Source organism: Pelodiscus sinensis, chromosome 22, assembly GCF_049634645.1.
Source record: "Pelodiscus sinensis isolate JC-2024 chromosome 22, ASM4963464v1, whole genome shotgun sequence".
NCBI lineage: Eukaryota > Metazoa > Chordata > Testudines > Trionychidae > Pelodiscus > Pelodiscus sinensis.
The window spans coordinates 305,989-325,192 of NC_134732.1; the positions used below are offsets into that span (position 1 = coordinate 305,989).

A 19,204-nucleotide genomic window follows, 5' to 3' on the forward strand; every position below is an offset into this window, starting at 1 on the left:
GGGTCATGTTTTCCAATGTGCATTATTTTGCATTTATCAATATTGAATTTCATCTGCTATTTTGTTGCCCTGTCACCTAGTTTTTGTGAGATCTTTTTAAAGCTCCTTGCAGTCTGCTTTGGACTTAGCTATCTTGAGCAGTTTAGTATCAGCTGCAAATGTTATCATCTGTTGACCCTTTTCCCCAGATCGTTTATGAATATGTTGTATACAATCTGTGGACTGGTCTCAGTACAGACCCCTGGGGCACACCACTAGTTGGCACACCTTTCTCCGTTCTGAAACAGACCATTTATTCCTACCCTTTGTTCCTATATTTTAACCAGGTATCAGTCTATGAGAGAACCTTTTCTCTTATCCAAAGACAGCTTACTTTGCTTAAGAACCTTTGGTGAGAGACTTTGTAAAAGGCTTTCTGGAAATCTAAGTACAGGCAGTCCCCGAGTTACGCGGATCCGACTTATGTCAGATCCGCACTTACGAACGGGGCTCTCTCGCCCCGGAGCTTGCAGGCAGCGGGACCGCCCAGAGCACAGCGGTCCTGCCACCTCGACCTCCGGGGCGAGAAAAGCTGCTTCGGGTGCCCCATGTCTGTTGGGGACCGTCTCCAGCAGACCAGAGACACCTGGAGCAAAGCCGGAGAGGCGGAGGGGTCCCGCGCCTCAGAGCTTTGCTCTGGCAAAGCCGGGGAGGCGCAGGACTCCGCCGCCGCTGCGGCTTTGCTCCTGGTGTCCCTGGTCTGCTGGAGACGGTCCCCAGCAGACCAGAGGCACCGGGAGCAAAGCCGCAGCGGCGGTGGAGTCCCGCGCCTCCCCGGCTTTGCCAGAGCAAAGCCTCAGAGGCACGGGACCCCTCCGCCTCTCCGGCTTTGCTCCGGGTGTTCCTGGTCTGCTGGGGACCGTCTCCAGCAGACCAGGGACACCCGGAGCAAAGCCTCAGAGGCGCGGCACCCCGCCGCCGCTGCGGCTTTGCTCCCCGTGTCCTTGGTCTGCTGGGGGGGGGCGCAGCTAGTGCGCCCCCCGCCCCAGAAGACCAGGCTTTTGTTGTGGACCCTGGGGTAGAGCAGCTGGGGTGCTGCCGGGTTGGTCCTGCAGAGACCTACCTGGCAGCCCAGCTGTTCTGTCCCAGGCTCCAGAGTCAGCCGCTGTTGAAACTGATCAGTGGCTGATTTCAGGAAGCTGGGGGCAGAGCAATTCTGCCTCCGGCTTCCTGTAGTCAGCCCCTGGTTAGTTTCAGCAGCAGCGGCTGAATCTGGAGCCAGTTCCGACTTACATACAAATTCAACTTAAGAACAAACCTATAGTCCCTATCTTGTATGTAACCCAGGGACTGCCTGTACACTATATACACTGGATCCTTTTGTCTCCATGCTTGTTGACTGCCTCAAAGAATTCTAGCAGATTGGCAAGGCATGATTTTTCTTTATAGAATCCTGTTGCCTCTTACCCAACAAATTATGTTCATCCACATGTCTGACAATTGTGTTCTTTACTCAAATTTCAACCAACTCACCCAGAACTGAAGTTAGAGTTACCAGCCTGTAATTGCCAGGATTGCTCAAAAATTGGTGTCTTATGAACTATCCTCTGTCATTTGGGAAAAAGGCTGATTTTAAAGGATAGGTTACAAACCACAGTTAAGTAGTTTTGTAATTTCACATTTGAGTTTTCAGAATTCTTGGGTGAATGCTATCTGGTCCTGGTGACTTGTTACTGTTTAGTTTATCAATTTGTTCCAAAACTTTCTCTAATGATACTTCAATCTGGGACAGTTCCTCAGATCTGGTCTACGGATGATAAGGACTAATTGACTATCTGATAAGCAAATGCTTATCGGATAGTCAACAGGATAGTTGACTAGTCTCTTCCCCCACCCCCCCTTCGCCCAATGCCTCTATCAAGCTGCTCCATGCAGCACTGCCACTTTGAATGTCGTGGGGAGCCTAGTGTTAGGCTTCTAGTGGTATTTCAAAGGGGCAGCACAGCATGGAGCCTGGGATCAGCTGGGGAATCCCCAGCTGACCCTGGGCTTCAGTGCTTTTGCCTTTGAAGTGTAGCAACAGCCTTGGCACCTTATCGACTATTCGATTAGTCAATTACACGATACTTAATCTGGTCACATTAAAAAGAGATGGCTCACGTTTGGGAAGCGCCCATCCTCAGCCATGAAGACCAATGCAAAGAATCCATTTAGTTTCTCGGCTATGACCTTACTGCTCTTTTAGCATCTTGACCATCCAGTGGCCCCATTGATTGCTTAGCAGACTTCCTGTCCCTGCAGCTTGACCTGTCTCACTGATACACCAACACTGGAGTTCTTGCCAGCAACTTCAAGTAACAGGATCCAAACTTAGTGCCTTTCTAGTGCAGGAACTCTGTTGGCATGTGTGTTTAAGGGCAGAAAGAAAAAAAAAAGATCCCTGAATCCTGACTCAGGATTTTGGGGGCTAGTGTACTACTAACAACATATAGCACTTGGAAACCTCATGAAAATAATTAAAAAATAAAGCCTTATTGCAAGTCTAGGAAAATTAGCATCCCAATATACTCCAACCTTCAGCTGCTAATAAGATTCCATATTGGAACATGCTTTTGGAGTAGACTGGGGATGTAATAGTGTCGTCGATTAACCAATAAGTAAAGCTTATAGATTAATGCTATAGACTACACTCATTTCCCTCCCCTCTTCCACCAGCAATTTTTTTAGCAGGCTGGCCAGCAGCCCAGCTCCGTCCTGGCTTGCAACAGTTCCAGGACCTTCCCCTGCTGTGGCTATGCATTTAAAGAGTATTAGGAGCCAGCCAGCTCAGTTCCAGCTTGTGCCGGGGTCCAGGAGCTCAGACACTGCACACCCCCCCCCAAACAGGGGCTATAGCCACCCCGTGCTGTTGCCTCTTTATCAGAGGCAGCAGCACAGGGCAACAGGCAGCCAGTCCACGAGGGGAGCTGTTTTTTAAACTAACTCCCCTCATATACCATTGCCTGCCTGGCACCCATGCTGCTGCCTCTGATGCAGAGGCAGCAGCACAGAGTTGCAGGGAGCTCCTCGGTAGTGGCACACTGACTGCTGGCCCCGCCCCCAGAGACTACAGAATAGTCAACTAACCAATAAGAGTTCATGTGGTTTCTTGACTAGTCAATTAATCGATATTTAACATCCCTGGAGTGGACACTTGCTCCCCTATTTTCTCTGTTACCATTACTTGCAGAGGACTTTACAAGTTCTATGGGGAGCACTTCCTCGTCTACAGAAATGCAACAATCTTCTCAGCAGCAGCTCAGGTAGCCAAAAAGCCGAATAGGTCCAGTGGCTCTTGACCCATTTTTTATTAGGAAGATATGGTAGGTGGAAACAAAGCACCTCAGTTCTTGCTTCAGTAGGACTTTATGCCCAGTTGCCCTAACATTCATTCTGTACTATCTAACCATCTGCCTATGCTGGAATACAAGCTCTTCAGTGGAGACCAACGTCTGATTTTAAGGTAGTGTGTCAAACCCCCTGTTGTTTCTAAATGAAGCGGTGACATGGAGGGCAGGGAAATTGTAGAGTGAGGTTTTATGCTATGCGAGCCCATCAGCAGCAAGTAACAGGTAGATAAAACTTACAGAACACCTGACGAGCCACTTAGAAAATTTGCCATTTAAATTTACATGCTACAAACAGATAGTGCTACACTGTAGAGTTTAACAACAAATGAACTTACAGCAATTTATGAGACATGATCCACATGCAACCTGGGGCAGCTTTGGATCTAAGAAATTGCTGTCTCTATCAGCCATGAGTTGGCTGATTGTGTTTACCAGCCATCCCCAAATCAAATGGATTGGCACCTCCTGAAAAACAGCCTTCCAAGGGAAGTAGCGGGGGCAAAAGATCTATCTGGTTTCAAGATTAAACTAGATGGGTTTAGGAAGGGGATGGTTTGATGAGATAACATGATCTTGGTAACTAATTGACCATTCGTTATCAGTGGGAATAGGTCAATGGAGGGATGATAGGAGTTACTATAGAGAACTTTCTGGGTGTCTGGCTGGTGAGTCTTGCCCACATGCTCAGGGTTTAGCTGATCACCATATTTGGGGTCGGGAAGGAATTTTCCTCCAGGGTAGATTGGCAGAGGCCCTGGAGGTTTTTCGCCTTCCTCTGTAGCATGGGGTACAGATCACAGCTAGAGGATTCTCTGCATCTTGGGGTCTTCAAAGTATTTGAAGGCTTCAATATCTGAGATATAGGTGAGAGGATTATTCTAGGAGGGGTGGGTGAGATTCTGTGGCCTGCACTGTGCAGGGGGTCAGACTAGATGATCATAATGGTCCCTTCTGACCTTGAAGTCTATGAGTCTATAAATACAGAAACAGAGCTGGAGTCAATGAGCTCCTGGAGAAACTTCCATACTAACACACATGGTTACTCTATACTTGGTTTACTCAAAGGCTGCATACTCTGAATTTGCAGAAACCAATTTTCAGAGGAAGCCAAATCCACAGATTAACTGCTTCTGGCCACTGCCAGCTGGGGCATTTCCTGGACACACACTCAAAGAACTGGGGGAAAGGGATTTATATGGGCCACTGCACCTTGTTAGAGTGGAACAATCCTGTCAGCAATATAGTTTCACAGTGGTGCTTCTCTGTCTGGCCACCCAATGCAAGTGCATGGCACACTAGTGTTCAGGCTATCCTGAGGCTGCATTCATCATAGTCTCATGAATATACGGCTCAGCATTGACCCTCATCTGCCCCATGAAGAACAAGCATGCTCACACAACAGAGCAAGAACCGAGGTTCAGATTAATGCAGCAGAGACAAGAAATGAACCCTGATCTCAAATCATTAACAAGGCCAGCTTTCCTCAAAGCTGCGTCAGAGGGGGATGTGCATATGGCTTAGGGGAGGGGGAAGGAGCTCTTATAACCCTCTTCTTCTTTCAAGGACTGTTTAGGAAAGCAATGACTCCCATTACTGTTCTTTGTTTCAGCCATTCTAGTGCCGACTGTATTGTGGGCTGAGAAATCCTGGCCATCAGGAATATTGAAGGGACCATGGCAGTCAAATTTTGGCCAATGTGAGGGTTTGGGAAAAATCACTAGAATTTTCCCCGCCATTCCCCCCAAAATGACATAGTACAGCAAGAATATGTTGATGAGATTTACAGACATGCTGTAGCCTTGTGCTAGCTGAGGAAGTGAAACCATTTAGAAAGTGACTATAAACAGGAACAAAACCAATGGCTCTAGTGTCCTTGGCCTAGGCAACAAATGGAATATATGATCAAGCCATAGGAGGGGTAAGGAATTCAGAATTTAAGTTTTCAATTTTAACTATCTTCTTGTAATATTTACTAGATACAACAAATTTTTTAAAGCTGTGGTTTGTCACTGAGAGGTTCCCTTTAAGGAAACAAAGTAATCAGAAAGGGTTGAAATCCTTGGCCCCTTTGTGAAACTGTCCTGAAAGTTCAAGCTGTCTCTGGAGTTCAAGCAGGTGCTGCAGTGATCAAGCTGTGTGCATAAGGAAAAGTACAGAGGCAGTTGTGTACAAGAGAGCTTTATAGTCAGAATGGAGTGCATGAGATTTTTCAATGAAAAATGTAACATGATCTAAAATCTTTACAGAGCAGAAGCACTTTCAGAAACACTTTGTCAGCTGTAGTGCAAATGTCTTGTTTCCTTTTTGGAGCAGAGGCTGCAAACTGATTTGCATTCTGATATTTCTCCCTGGTATGTGAAATTTGAAATGTCCCATGCAAATTCTCCAAAGTGTCACATAAAACAAAACCAGGCAACCGCTAATGGAAAATGTACCTGGAATGAAACTGCTCACGCAGCAATACCCCAGTTTGTTATATATAGAAAGTTACAAGTGCATTTCTTAGGGGGGAAATGGAGCAATTATCTATAGTACAAGGCAACCCTGAAGTGGAGGATGGATCCAAAGCAGTTTCCCTCTGAAAGGGGAAATGGAAGGAAATCCAAGCTTGGATTTAATGTAGTTTCCTTCAAACAGGCTACCTTTTACAACTTAAAGGATAAAAACAACACACACGCAAAAGGACTATTTAATAAATGCACAAAAATGTGAATGGGCTTCCCAGGGATGAGCCTTGGAGGGAATACAACACAATAGGGTTCAGAATATTAACAGGATCTTTAAAGACAGGGTGGGAGGGGGACACTCACCAAGACAGTGAAAGGCATGAATGGCAGAAAGAGTATCAATAACCATCCATAATCCTTACTGCTGAGCCTGCACTGATACATGGTTCTTTGAGATCAGAGCCAAAATTAAAAGGCATTCAAAACTCACAAGAGGAGTGACAAGAGGAGGTTCTGCACTCTTCTCTGGGCAAGGAAGAGCCTTGCACTAGCTGCTAGGTGATCTAGCAAACCTGGTTTTCAGTATCTGCATAACCTGAAGGACGCTTTTCCCAGCTCAAGTGGTTTCCCCATTTGGTGCAGAGGCAGCTACTGTTTTACAGCATGCCCTGAGAAGTAAACGCCTTCCCATATTAACAAATTTCTGTAAACACTCCTGAAATACTGGTAACTCCACTTCTCTTCAGTAGTCATATCCCTGAGAGGTGCTGTAGGAGGGGGCTGCTAGCCACACTAGGAAATAAGTATCAATTTTTCTCTTTTGTAAAAGGTAACTTAGCATTGTCTTCCCAACTGCACAGTGACTCACCTGTATGGGAATCAATGGGGCTTCATGGATTCCAAAAGGAGCACCAGTGATTAAAATATGCTGCTGTGCAGAAAGATTCCCAAGTTATACTCACTCTTATTTCTGGCCCTGAAGCTGCTTCATTACAACCTGTACAAGAAGATATTTTGCTAATTTAAAGTGTGTTGATTGCTTTATGGGGCAAAGGTCAATAACATCTTTCTCATTAAAAAAATAGGAAGGATAAAAAGTTAAAGACTTGATTATCGACAAGGTGACAGCACGAAGCATTCAAATGGCCTGTATTGCTGCTTTCATGTATTTATTAAAATAGGAATTTCAGGGGTGCAGCAGTGGAACATGCTGGGGTGGGGGTGGTAGCAGGTCCACCACCTCTCCTTCCCCACACCCTGCCAATACCAGATTGGAATGCTCTGGAGAACATAAAGAGGGCTAGACAGTGGTAGGGGGAATGAGAACAGATTGCCACAATCCCGTACCATGACCTTACTCTTCCTCAAGTATACCATGGCTGTGCTTTCTTGCCACACAATGACTGCTCCACAATAGCACACACAGATGTAAAGCTTGTTTGTTCCACCATCTCTGTTTCAACAGTACCTACAGCAGACAGCCAAAGCTTTACACATGTATACCCATCCTGGCATGGCTCATACAGAAAGCTGGTGGCAGCCACCAGTGGAGTCCGCTGATTGTACACATTGAAAGTCTACAGCTCCTCATAGTCCCCGCCCCCTTGCTGCTTGCTGGTGCTGGCTCCTCCTCCCAGAAAAGCCTCCAGTTCATCTATCTCATTGTTTTTCTCTTTGTTTCTTTTCTTTTTTTTCTTCTCATCTTTGCTCTCTTCCTTCTCCTTGCACTTCTTGTGTTTGCTTTTCTTCTTCACAGATTTCTCTTCTTCCTGCAAAATGAGAAGGCAATCAAAAAAAGCTTCTTTCCACTGGTATCAGTAACCCATCATGTATCATTCTGAAAGTGTGACCCAGGGAAGGAAGCCTACCTATTATGGGAATTGTATGGAAGGAATTAAATCCAATATCTAGAAGAGGTGCGGTTACCAATGACAGACCCAGCTGCTGTCATAGATTGAGAGCATGTGAAGCAAAATTTGGGTTGCAATAGGAGTCCTGTCACATAAGGATGGCTAGTCAGAAAACCAAAAGTTAAAAAAAACAAGGTGGGCATGGTAATATTTTTTTTTTTTTTTATAAGAACCAACTTGTTGGTATGAGTGACAAGCTTTCGAGCAACCCAGAGCTGGGAAAGTTTAGGTCTGATGCACTCACTGAAGAACAAATCAGCTGATGATCTATGGTTAGCTCTTAAGATTTATTCTTTCTTGGGCACTGCTGAACTGATAGATAGCACAAAAGCTATTTTTTCTTTATGCAGGCTCTGTACAATCTAACCTTATGCTATATAATATCAGTGATTTAACCAATGGCTACTAGCTTGGAGGCTGAGGGACTATAGATCCCCTTGCCTCACTGGTGATGGAATATGGAAGAGAAATGAGTCACTATGAAAGCCAGCTGCAATTGCCCTCCTCTGTGTGACTGGCAGAAAAGATGCTCATGGAGTTATATCACGGAATGAAGCTGTACCTCTTTGCTCTTCTTTTTTTTCTTCTTTTTCTCCTTGGAAGGATGTTTTTCTTTATCTGTTCAAACAAAAAAACCCAAAAAATAGTTCTCTAGCAAAATTAAATGGCTAACAATGCACTTTCTACTAAAAAGTTCTGCTCTCTTGCTGCTAAAGAGGAAACTGTATATGGTACATCAGAGCTGAAGGGAAGGGACATCCTTCCTGATGCATGTCACTAAAGTGAATGGCACGAAGAAACCAGCTTCTTGCCCAGAAATTTTAGCATGAAGATAGCTACAAATGTAGGGCTGTTTTTTACTCTACAATTATAAAGCTATGCCCACTACTAAGTCTCTGGGCACATGTTCAAACACTAACATGTACTCGATGACTGACATCACCGAAATGTGGGGTTGGGTAATAAGTGGTGTGGGCCCAGAGCACGGCTTCCAACAGCTCCCATTCATAGAATCATAGAATACTAGGACAGGAAGGGACCTCGAGAGGTCATCGAGTCCAGTCCCCTGCCCTCATGGCAGGACCAAATACTGTCTAGACCATCCCTGAAAGACATTTATCTAACCTGCTCTTAAATATCTCCAGAGACGGAGATTCCACAACCTCCCTGGGCAATGTACTCCAGTGTTTGACCACCCTGACAGTTAGGAACTTTTTCCTAATGTCCAACCTAAACCTCCCTTGCTGCAGTTTAAGCCCATTGCTTCTTGTTCTATCCTCAGAGGCCAAGATGAACAAGTTTTCTCCCTTCTCCTTATGAAACCCTTTTAGATACCTGAAAACTGCTATCATGTCCCTCCTCAATCTTCTCTTTTCCAAACTAAACAAACCCAGTTCCTTCAGCCTTCCTTCATAGGTCACGTTCTCTAGACCTTTAATCATTCTTGTTGCTCTTTTCTGGACCCTCTCCAATTTCTGCACATCATTCTTGAAATGCGGGCCCAGAACTGGACACAATACTCCAAGGCTGTGTCTACACTGGCACCCTTTTCCGTAAAAGGGATGCTAATGAGACATTTCGGAATTGCAAATTCCGTGGGGGATTTAAATATCCCCCGCGGCATTTGCATGAAGATGGCTGCCGCTTTTTTCCGGCTCGGGGTTTTGCCGGAGAAAAGTGCCAGTCTAGACGGGATCTTGTGGAAAATAAGTCCTTTTCCGGAAGATCCCTTATTCCTACTTTCAAGGGAGGGACTTCAGCTTGGGAAGTATTCAAGTAGGAATAAGGGATCTTCCGGAAAAGGGCTTATTTTCCGCAAGATCCCGTCTAGACTGGCGCTTTTCTCCAGCAAAACCCCGAGCCGGAAAAAAGCGGCAGCCATGTTCATGCAAATGCCGCGGGGGATATTTAAATCCCCCGCGGAATTTGCAACTCCGAAGTGTCTCATTAGCATCCCTTTTACGGAAAAGGGTGCCAGTGTAGACACAGCCCAACTGAGGCCTAACCAGCACAGAGTAGAGCGGAAGAATGACTTCTCGTGTCTTGCTCACAACACACCTGTTAATGCATCCCAGAATCATGTTTGCTTTCTTTGCAACAGCATCACACTGCTGACTCATATTCAGCTTGTGGTCCACTATAACCCCTAGATCCCTTTCTGCCACACTCCTTTCTAGACAGTCGCTTCCCATTCTGTATGTGTGAATCTGATTGTTCCTTCCTAACTGGAGCACTTTGTATTTGTCTTTATTAAACTTCATCCTGTTTGCCTCCGACCATTTCTCCAGATCATTTTGAATCATGACCCTATCCTCCAGAGCAGTCGCAACCCCTCCCAGCTCGGTATCATCTGCAAACTTAATAAGCATACTTTCTATGCCAATATCTAAATCGTTGATGAAGATATTGAACAGAGCCGGTCCCAAAACAGACCCCTGCGGAACCCCACTTGTTATACCTTTCCAGCAGGATTGTGAACCATTAATAACTACTCTCTGAGTACGGTTATCCAGCCAGTTATGCACTCACCTTATAGTAGCCCCATCTAAGTTGTATTTGCCTAGTTTATTGATAAGAATATCATGCGAGACAGTATCAAATGCCTTACTAACGTCTAGGTATACCACATCCATCGCTTCTCCCTTATCCACAAGACTCGTTATCCTATCAAAGAAAGCTATCAGATTGGTTTGACATGATTTGTTCTTTACAAACCCATGCTGGCTGTTCCCCATCACCTTGCCACCTTCCAAGTGTTTACAGATGATTTAATTACTTGCTCCATTATCTTCCCTGGCACAGAAGTTAAACTAACTGGTCTGTAGCTTCCTGGGTTCTTATTTCCCTTTTTATAGATGGGCACTATATTTGCCCTTTTCCAGTCTTCTGGAATCTCTCCTGTCTCCCATGATTTTCCAAAGATGATAGCTAGAGGCTCAGATACCTCCTCTATCAGCTCCTTGAGTATTCTAGGTGCATTTCATCAGGACCTGGTGACTTGCAGGCATCTAACTTTTCTAGGTGATTTTTAACTTGTTCTTTTTTTTATTTTACCTTCTAAAATTATCCCCTTCCCACTAGCATTCACTATGTTAGGCATTCCTACAGACTTCTCGGTAAAGACCGAAACAAAGAAGTCATTGAGCATCTCTGCCATTTCCAAGTTTCCTGTTACTGTTTCTCCCTCCTCACTGACCAGTGGGTCTACCTACCCTGTCCTTGGTCTTCCTCTTGCTTCTAATGTATTTACAAAAAGTCTCCTTGTTTCCCTTTATTCCCATAGCTAGTTTGAGTTCATTTTGTGCCTTTGCCTTTCTAATCTTGCACCTGCATTCCTGTGCTGTTTGCCTATATTCATCCTTGGTAATTTGTCCTACTTTCCATTTTTTATATGACTCCTTTTATATTTTTAGTTCATGCAAGATCTCATGGTTAAGCCAAGGCGGTCTTTTGCCATATTTTCTTTCTGACCAAGCGGAATAGCTTCCTTTAGGGCGCTTAATTATGTCCCTTTGAAAAACTGCCAACTCTCCTTGGTTGTTTTTTCCCCTCAGTCTTGACCTTAAGCTCTCTGAGCTTACCAAAATCCGCCTTCCCGAAATCCATTTTCTGTATTTTGCTGAACCCTTCTACCCTTCCTTAGAATTGTGAACTCTATGATTTTATGATCACTTTCACCCAAGCTGCCTTCCACTTTCAAATTCTCAACCAGTTCCTCCCTATTTGTTAGGATCAAATCTAGAACAGCTTCCTCCCGGTAGCTTTTTCAACCTTCTGAAATAAAAAGTTGTCTCCAATGCAGTCCAAAAACTTATTGGACAGTCTGTGACCTGCTGGGTTATTTTCCCAACATATATCTGGATAGCTGAAGTCCCTCATCACCACCTAATCTTGGGCTTTGGATGATATTGTTAGTTGTTTAAAAAAAGTCTCATCCACGTCTTCCACCTGGGTAGGTGGCCTGTAGTAGACTCCTAGCATGACATCACCCTTGTTTTTAACCCCTTTTAGCCTAACTCAGAGACTCTCAACACTTTCGTTTCCTATGTCCATCTCCACCTCACTCCAAGTGTGTTCATTTTTAATATATAAGGCAACACCTCCTCCCTTTTTTCCCTGTCTATCCTTCTTGAGCAAGCTGTACCCTTCCATACAAACATTCCAATCGTGTATTATCCCACCAAGTTTCTGTGATGCCAGCAATGTCTTAGAATCATAGAATCACAGAGATGGAAGAGACCTCAGAAGGTCATCAAGTCCAGCCCCCTGCTCTAGACAGGACCAATCCCAACTAAATCAACCCGGCCAGGGCTTTGTCAAGCCAAGACTTAAACACCTCTAGGGATGGAGACTCCACTACTTCCTTAGGTAACCCATTCCAGTGCTTCACTACCCTCCTAGTGAATTAGTTTTTCCTAATATCCAACCTGGACCTCTCCCACCACAACTTGAGACCATTGCTCCTTGTTCTGCCATCTGTCACTACTGAGAACAGCCTCTCTCCATCCTTTTGGAACCTCCCTTCAGGAAGTTGAAGGCTGCTATCAAATCCCCCCTCACTCTTCGCTTCTGCAGACTAACAGACCCAACTCCCTCAGACAGTCCTCATAGGTCATGTGCTCCAGCCCCCTAATCATTTTGGTTGCCCTCCGCTGGACCCTCTCCCATGCGTCCACATCCTTTTTGTAGTGGGGGGCCCCAGAACTGGACACAATACTCCAGATGTGGCCTCACCAGAGCCGAATAAAGGGGAATAATCACATCTCTGGATCTGCTGGCAATGCTCCTCCTAATGCAACCTAATATGCCATTAGCCTTCTTGGCTACAAGGGCACACTGTTGACTCATATCCAGCTTCTCATCCACTATAACCCCCAGGTCCTTTTCTGCAGAACTACTACTTAGCTGGTTGGTCCCCAGCCTGTAACAATGCTTGGGATTCTTCTGTCCCAAGTGCAGGACTCTACACTTGTCCTTGTTGAACCTCATCAGATTTCTTGTGACCCAATCCTCCAATTTGTCTAAGTCATTCTGTACCCTATCTCTGCCCTCAAGCGTATCTACCTCTCCCCCTAGCTTAGTGTCATCCATCAACTTGCTGAGGGTGCAATCCATCCCCTCATCCAGGTCATTAATAAAGATATTGAACAAAACCGGTCCTAGAACTGAACCTTGGGGCACTCCGCTAGAAACCGACCACCATCCTGACATCGAGCCTTTGATCACTACCTGCTGGGCCCGGCCTTCTAGCCAGCTTTCTATCCATCTTACTGTCCATTTATCCAATCCACATTGCCTTAACTTGCTAGCAAGAATATTGTGGGAGACCGTATCAAAAGCCTTGCTAAAGTCAAGGTATATCACATCCACTGACTTTCCCACGTCCACAGAGCCAGTTACCTCACCATAGAAGCTAATCAGATTGGTCAGGCACAACTTTCCCTTTGTGTATCCATGCTGACTATTCCTAATCACTTTCCTCTCTTCCAAGTGCCTCAAAATGGCACCCCCTAGAGCAGGGGGCTGGACGTGATGACCTTCTGAGGTCTCTTTCAGCTCTATGGTTCTATGATTCTATGATCTGGGTCTGAAAGATATGCCCATTTACCGATAGCACCACAAGTCTAGATCATTTCACCTTCTGCCCTTCTGGCACTGTATATGCATTGAACAAAGGGGCTGACAGAATGGATCTCATGGGGCAGGTAAGCAGTTACCTACCTCCACTATAGAGGAGAAAACAGTCACTGAAGTGCAATTTTGTCCACTCAAGTCACTTATACCTCATAGGTCAGCACCAACGGATATGACACCTGGTCTCTTCCATCATTGTCAGTAATTCATCAGACCCAAACATAAGTGGGAAGCACAGGTTCACGGGAGTCAAAGGGTTAAAAGCACTAAATGAAATGTGAGTTACTGACTGTGGCCTCTGGAGAGTGAGTCCCTGCCAGCTGGGTGATGCTGATACAGAAGATAACAGGCTGATGGAGCTTGGATAGGTTTTGACATCTTAGTTATAATTTTAGAACTAATCAATGTCAAATCCCTTGTACACCTTTTACAGCTCCCTCCCCATGCCTGCAGTTTTAATGTTTCATCATTCCATTTACTTTGCAAGCAGATGAACAGGCAGCAGCGATGTGGTAACACCAATACAACCACAGAAACCTCGCTGTATAAGCTCTGATTGGATCTCAGGATGGGGAGGATCTACAATAATACCCAGCATGCTAGACGTACTGCTCCACATACACCATTCCTAAAAAGTGACAGTTAGCAATAGCCCCAAGTGCTCAGACTTGGAACAACAAATGCACAACTCCAAGCCCTTCATGCTCCAGTACCATGGCAGTGGGTACCAATTTTTAAGCATGCTAAGTTGGACAGAAAATCTCCAGAAAAGGCTCCCAAGAAGTGCTCTTGCTTCCAGCAGGGCAGGAAAAAGCACAGCAGTCTTCCCAAGACAAGAGCAAGGGCTTCCCCAGCTGAGGTTAGTCAGGGCAGAGGTGAGAGAAAGTGAAAGTTAATTATGCTTTGTCAAAGCTCATTACATGCTCACATAGGATGCACAGCTGGGTCAAGTTGGGGTTGCTTTATCTAATGCAAAATTGATTTAACATTGGACCTATTCAGGACAATGAAAAATCCAGCAGCTCAGACATATGACCACCTAACTTTTACCTTCGTCACTGGTCCCTTTGGGGCCTGTTTCTTCCAAACCCAAGCCAAAGAGATCAGAGTTATTCTTCAGCTTGAAGGAGCGAATTGTAGACTTCACGGGCTGTGGAGGCTTTGTCAAAGAGGTGTCTTCCTCGGAGACATCAGAGGGGTCTTCTCGGACAGGGAACTCACTCTAGAGAATGAATAAAAGACATCATGTACCCAATCTTCACTACCAATGAGTATAAACTGATCACTCAAGCAAATCCCCATTTCCCCTACACTTAGGATACATTTCTGGCCTCTAAAAGGGTTCTACTATCCCCAGAACTGAGTTAGTTTCAGGATTTCATTCCATGCTGGAATTGCCCAGATAGCACTGGAACCGCAGCTCTGGGGTGAAATTCCCTGTGGTGCTAACATTTGGGCTGAAAAGGCTAAACTCTCGGTGCTGTGGGATTAAACATGATCCTCAGCTGCATCAGGCTTACCAATTACTCTAATGGAAAACCTTCAAATACAACGGGCTCAAACCTATACTGTGCCCTGGCATAGTCACAGAGGGAAATCTGGGCCACGTGGGGTCAAAAGGCAGGGAAAGCATGTCACTGGACTGGAGCAAACCCCTCCGTTGAAGGAAAGAGGGAACTGCATCTCCTGTGATAGAGGCTAAAAGCTGGGAATTTGCAAGGGCCATGTAAAGCCTCAGAAGGCTCCTCTCACCATGCAAGAGGGGAAAGAAGAAAGCTATGCCCCTATCCTGGTCTCACCAGGTTTGTCACTTGATATTGAAAGGAGTTAACTTCTTTCCCTCACGGGACTCCTACCACTAGGCCAAATGTGACCCGCCTCTTGCCGAACTGCCTTTCCAGCCTTGCATGAAGCCTCTCTCTGTTCCTGGAGGGGGGCACAGCTGCTTTCCCTGCTCAACCTGGCCACACACTGCCCTGCAAAAGAGTTTTTCTATGGAGGGATATTTCCATGACACTGCAGCACTTCCCAGCAAATCCTGCTGTGTAAGCCGGAACATGGAGTCATAACCTTGCTGAGAAATGAAATGCTTGGAATGGAGTGTCACAAAACGAGACCAGTACGATCCACGGCCAAGGACATGCAGAAACTAAGATACTGATGCTCCCCATACAACCAAGGAGCAAGATGAACACATCAAACCAACTTTATAGGAGCGCTCTACACTTCCTGGCTCATTACACAGCCCTTGTCTGCAAGCACAAGGGCTTCTTTCCACATAAAAGCATGGCTAGTTGTTTCTGTGCAAATGGGCCTAATGGTTCTAACTGTGAACTATCTAAGGCAGGGACACCCAGAATTTATGAAGTAAAAGCCACAGTAGCAAACTGCTAAGATCCCAAAGAATTCACTGAATACCCTCATCTATTTTTTTTAGAAATGTGCATCTGTCTGTCCGTTTATGAGTCTGTTTGTTCAAGAACGCCTCCAAAACAGTAAAAGCTAGGACCACCAAATTTAGTAGGCGGCTTCCTCTTCTCCTAACTTAAAGCAAGGTCAGGGTTTGGTTGTTCCAAGAAAATGGGATTTGCCTTGCATGGAACTGTTTTCCATAATATGGAAAGGAAGGAGCATAGAAAGATTGGCCACTGGGGGCAACAAACCCACAGGAGAGCGCTATATGCAGAGTACCCACTGGGGAGCACCCACACAACCAAGAGAGTGACCACAAGGTCTGGGACTTGCCGTCTTGCCTGCCCCCACACTGGGTAAGTAGCCCGCCTACCCCACACCCTTTAGTGCAGCACCGAGAAGCGGGGAGAGAAGGCCCCTCATGGTTGGGGACAAAGCTCCACTGAATGGGATGCCCTGCCCTGAGCTCCTCCTCACGCCCTAACCCTCACTCTCACATCCTTTCCAGGCCCCAATCTCCTACCCTGTCCCTCCTTGCATCCCCAAGGCCCTGCCCTGACTCCTGCACCTTCCCTTCCCCCCCCCACACACATTGCCAGCTCCTTATCTTGAAGGACCCAGGTAATACCAGGTAAGTCTTCTAGTGTTTAATATGGAGGAAGACCCAGGAGAGATGCCAGGGGCTTCCTTCTCTCAGGGCAACCTTTGCAGTTTGTATCTATAGTGAAGTTGTGCAGCTGTAGCCTTGTGAATGCAGAGGACATGCTGTGGCTACCCCAACTTTAGCTGTCTGTTGGACTACCACTCTCAAGGCATTTGGGGCTTCAACAGGCTTTGCCAAGTAAGCATTCAATGCTGAACTTCACCATGCCCTGTTAATTCTTGGGTTAAAATCAAGGAACTCTACATACACATTCACTCTGTCCCTTCCCTTTCCCCATTTTTTCCCTCCGCTTTAGGACACCAAACTCCAGATGAAAAATCCTCAGCTTTTGGGTTTCACACGTTCCATATGGCTGCCTGAGCTCCATGCTTATCTGCAGTTGCTGAAAATAATCTGTATACATAGAACTGCAACTGTGAGCCATGCCACCATTCAACTTCAACCATGAGAAGATCATTAGTGGTCTATATTTGACCAATATGCTCTTCAGATCTTCTAGCTCTTAACCTGAAGTTGCTGCTTTTGGGATACTGGGAGATCAGACAAGAGTGCTCATCATTCCACTGTTGCTCTAGGCTGAGCTTATTTACCACTTTCTTCCTTTGGCTGTCAGACTCCTCGCTTTCAAAGTCCGGGTCATCCATCACAAATGAGAGCATCTGAGTGGCTATTGGTCCCTCCCGATCGCTGTCAGACTCCACTGGCTTTTCTTCTTTGCTTCCCTTTGGTTTGGAAACTGAGTCCTTGTTCTGGGAAGTAGTCCCTTGTACCTGGACTGATGCTGCAGCTGTAGGAGCAGCAGTTCCAGTGGCTGGCAGATCTGTGGGGAGCTTTGTGCTGCTGTTTCTCTCGGATCCAAAATGCAGAGGTAAGCTGCCTGGTGGCATCTGGTCAGGTGCTTTAGTGGAAGCTGCTTCCTTTTGAGGTCTCACTGAATTTTTGCAGGACCTTTAAAAAAAGGAAACAGGTTGTCAGCTATAACTCTTAACCACAAAAGGGCGAGCTTGGAACTCTCCCAGAACATCCCAGTTGTGCAAGGACTATGAGACCACTCAGTCACAAGGAGCCTGCTTGTGAGGGAAACAAAGAGATACATTCACTTTGGACCCATCAGCAGGGGTTGCATCACACAATTAAGCTGCACCAAATGGGCTGTTTCAGAGGGTCAGACCACTGGAGTAAGGAAGATGCATGGATCTGCCAGATACCGGCAGGAGCATTAGAATATTAATATTGGATTAACTTTTGTCTCCATTATAGTTGAGGCCTCCCTGGTCATAAGGAAAGGAGGAAGCATAACTAGCTGATTTTGTTAGAAACCGGTTTCATACAGATGAATATTTTCATGTTCAGATCTTCCCAAAGAGGCAGCACTGGAAAGTAAAGAGGAATGTGGGTTTTAATTGACAGAAGTGCTGACTAGCATCTGGCGAATAAGGGGTTAAACTCAGGTAACTAGCAAAGGTGTTGGTCAGGGAGCCGGGAGCCGATATAGAAGAATGAAATTTGAATTGGATATAGATTCCTTGCCTGCATTCTTTGTGTGGGAGAGAAAAATCAAGAGTTGAGAGACACAGAATGATTTAAACCCAGGCAGGACTACCATGCCTCCAAGAACAATGAGAAGTCCTGACCCAGTACGGCCATTCTAAGCTCAGGGTCGGGGGTCTCAATAGACCACCCTGATTTTCATGCAAACCTGCTCCTGGGTGGCCAGGCTGGCAGCTCTCCTGCCCTAGATGGCCACTTTCCTGTGCCTACTGCAGAGGTCGTGGATGAGGTCCACGATCTCTGCACTAGACCAAGTGGGCGCCCGCCTCTTGCGGACCCGGGCAGGCTCCCGGGAGCCGCCAGCCTGGTCCCGGGAAGAGGCGGAGGGCTGGGTGGCAGCGGGTGGCTGGCTCGTGCCGTGCCAGGTGCAGGGTCTGCTGGCTGGGTGCTGGCAGGCTTGCACCTGGCACGGGGACCGTAGCCAGACCGTGCCCCTTTAAGGGCTCCGGGGCCAGGAGGGGGGCAGACGAGTTTCCCTGGTGGTGCCCAGAGTGGCCACCAGGGAAAGCTGGGGAGGGCCAGCCTCCCACTAGTTCGAATTAAGTGGCTACACAGCCCTTAATTCGAACTACTTAATTCGAACTAGGCGTTAGTCCTCGTAGAATGAGGTTTATCTAGTTTGAATTAAGCGCTCCACTAGTTCGAATTAAGTTCAAACTAGCGGTTTGTATGTGTAGCGCCTATCAAAGTTAATTCGAACTAACGTCTGTTAGTTCGAATTAACTTTGTAGTGTAGACATACCCTAACAGATATATTGGAGCATAAGCTTTCATGGGCAAAGACCCACTTCGTCAGATGTATCTGATGAAGTGGGTCTTTGCCCATGAAAGCTTATGCTCCAATATATCTGTTAGTCTATAAGGTGCCACAGGACTTCTTGTTGTTTATGCAGATTCAGACTAACACGGCTACCCCTCTGATACTTGCTTCCAAGGAATTTGGAGCATGGAAGTGGACTGAACAAAGAGGAAGAAAGTGGACTTAGTCGCATTCAGGATATTGTCTCTTTAATTTTGTGGTTTGGTTTGAACTGCACAAGTAAAGCAAAGTGACTAACAGTAACTCACCAGTAAGTGGAATTTATGGGATTTCTCTAATCTGCACGTAAGCAGTGATGAGGCTCTATAGCAGGGTTTCCCAACCTATGGGTCGGGACCCAAATATGGGTCGCCATTACATTTCAAAAGGGTCACCAAGTGTCTTCCCAGGTGGCTCTG

The 19,204-nt window shown here is 46.0% G+C and overlaps 1 protein-coding gene across 3 annotated transcripts in view; it reads right to left on the reverse strand.

The window, feature by feature from the left end:
- Positions 1-5,530: 5,530 nt before the first annotated feature.
- The window catches only part of RABL6 (RAB, member RAS oncogene family like 6), a 92,194-nt gene continuing 78,520 nt past the window's right edge, over positions 5,531-19,204 (reverse strand). For 2 of the 3 annotated variants that reach the window (XM_075905805.1, XM_006117345.2), the window contains 4 exons: positions 17,026-17,383; positions 14,410-14,581; positions 8,288-8,343; positions 5,531-7,584 (listed from right to left, as the gene is read on the reverse strand). In XM_075905805.1, coding sequence (XP_075761920.1) covers positions 7,393-7,584; positions 8,288-8,343; positions 14,410-14,581; positions 17,026-17,383 — 778 coding nt within the window. In that variant the 3' untranslated portion in view covers positions 5,531-7,392. The remainder of the gene's footprint in view (positions 7,585-8,287; positions 8,344-14,409; positions 14,582-17,025; positions 17,384-19,204) is intronic. The other variant, XM_006117347.2, reaches the window with a different exon arrangement.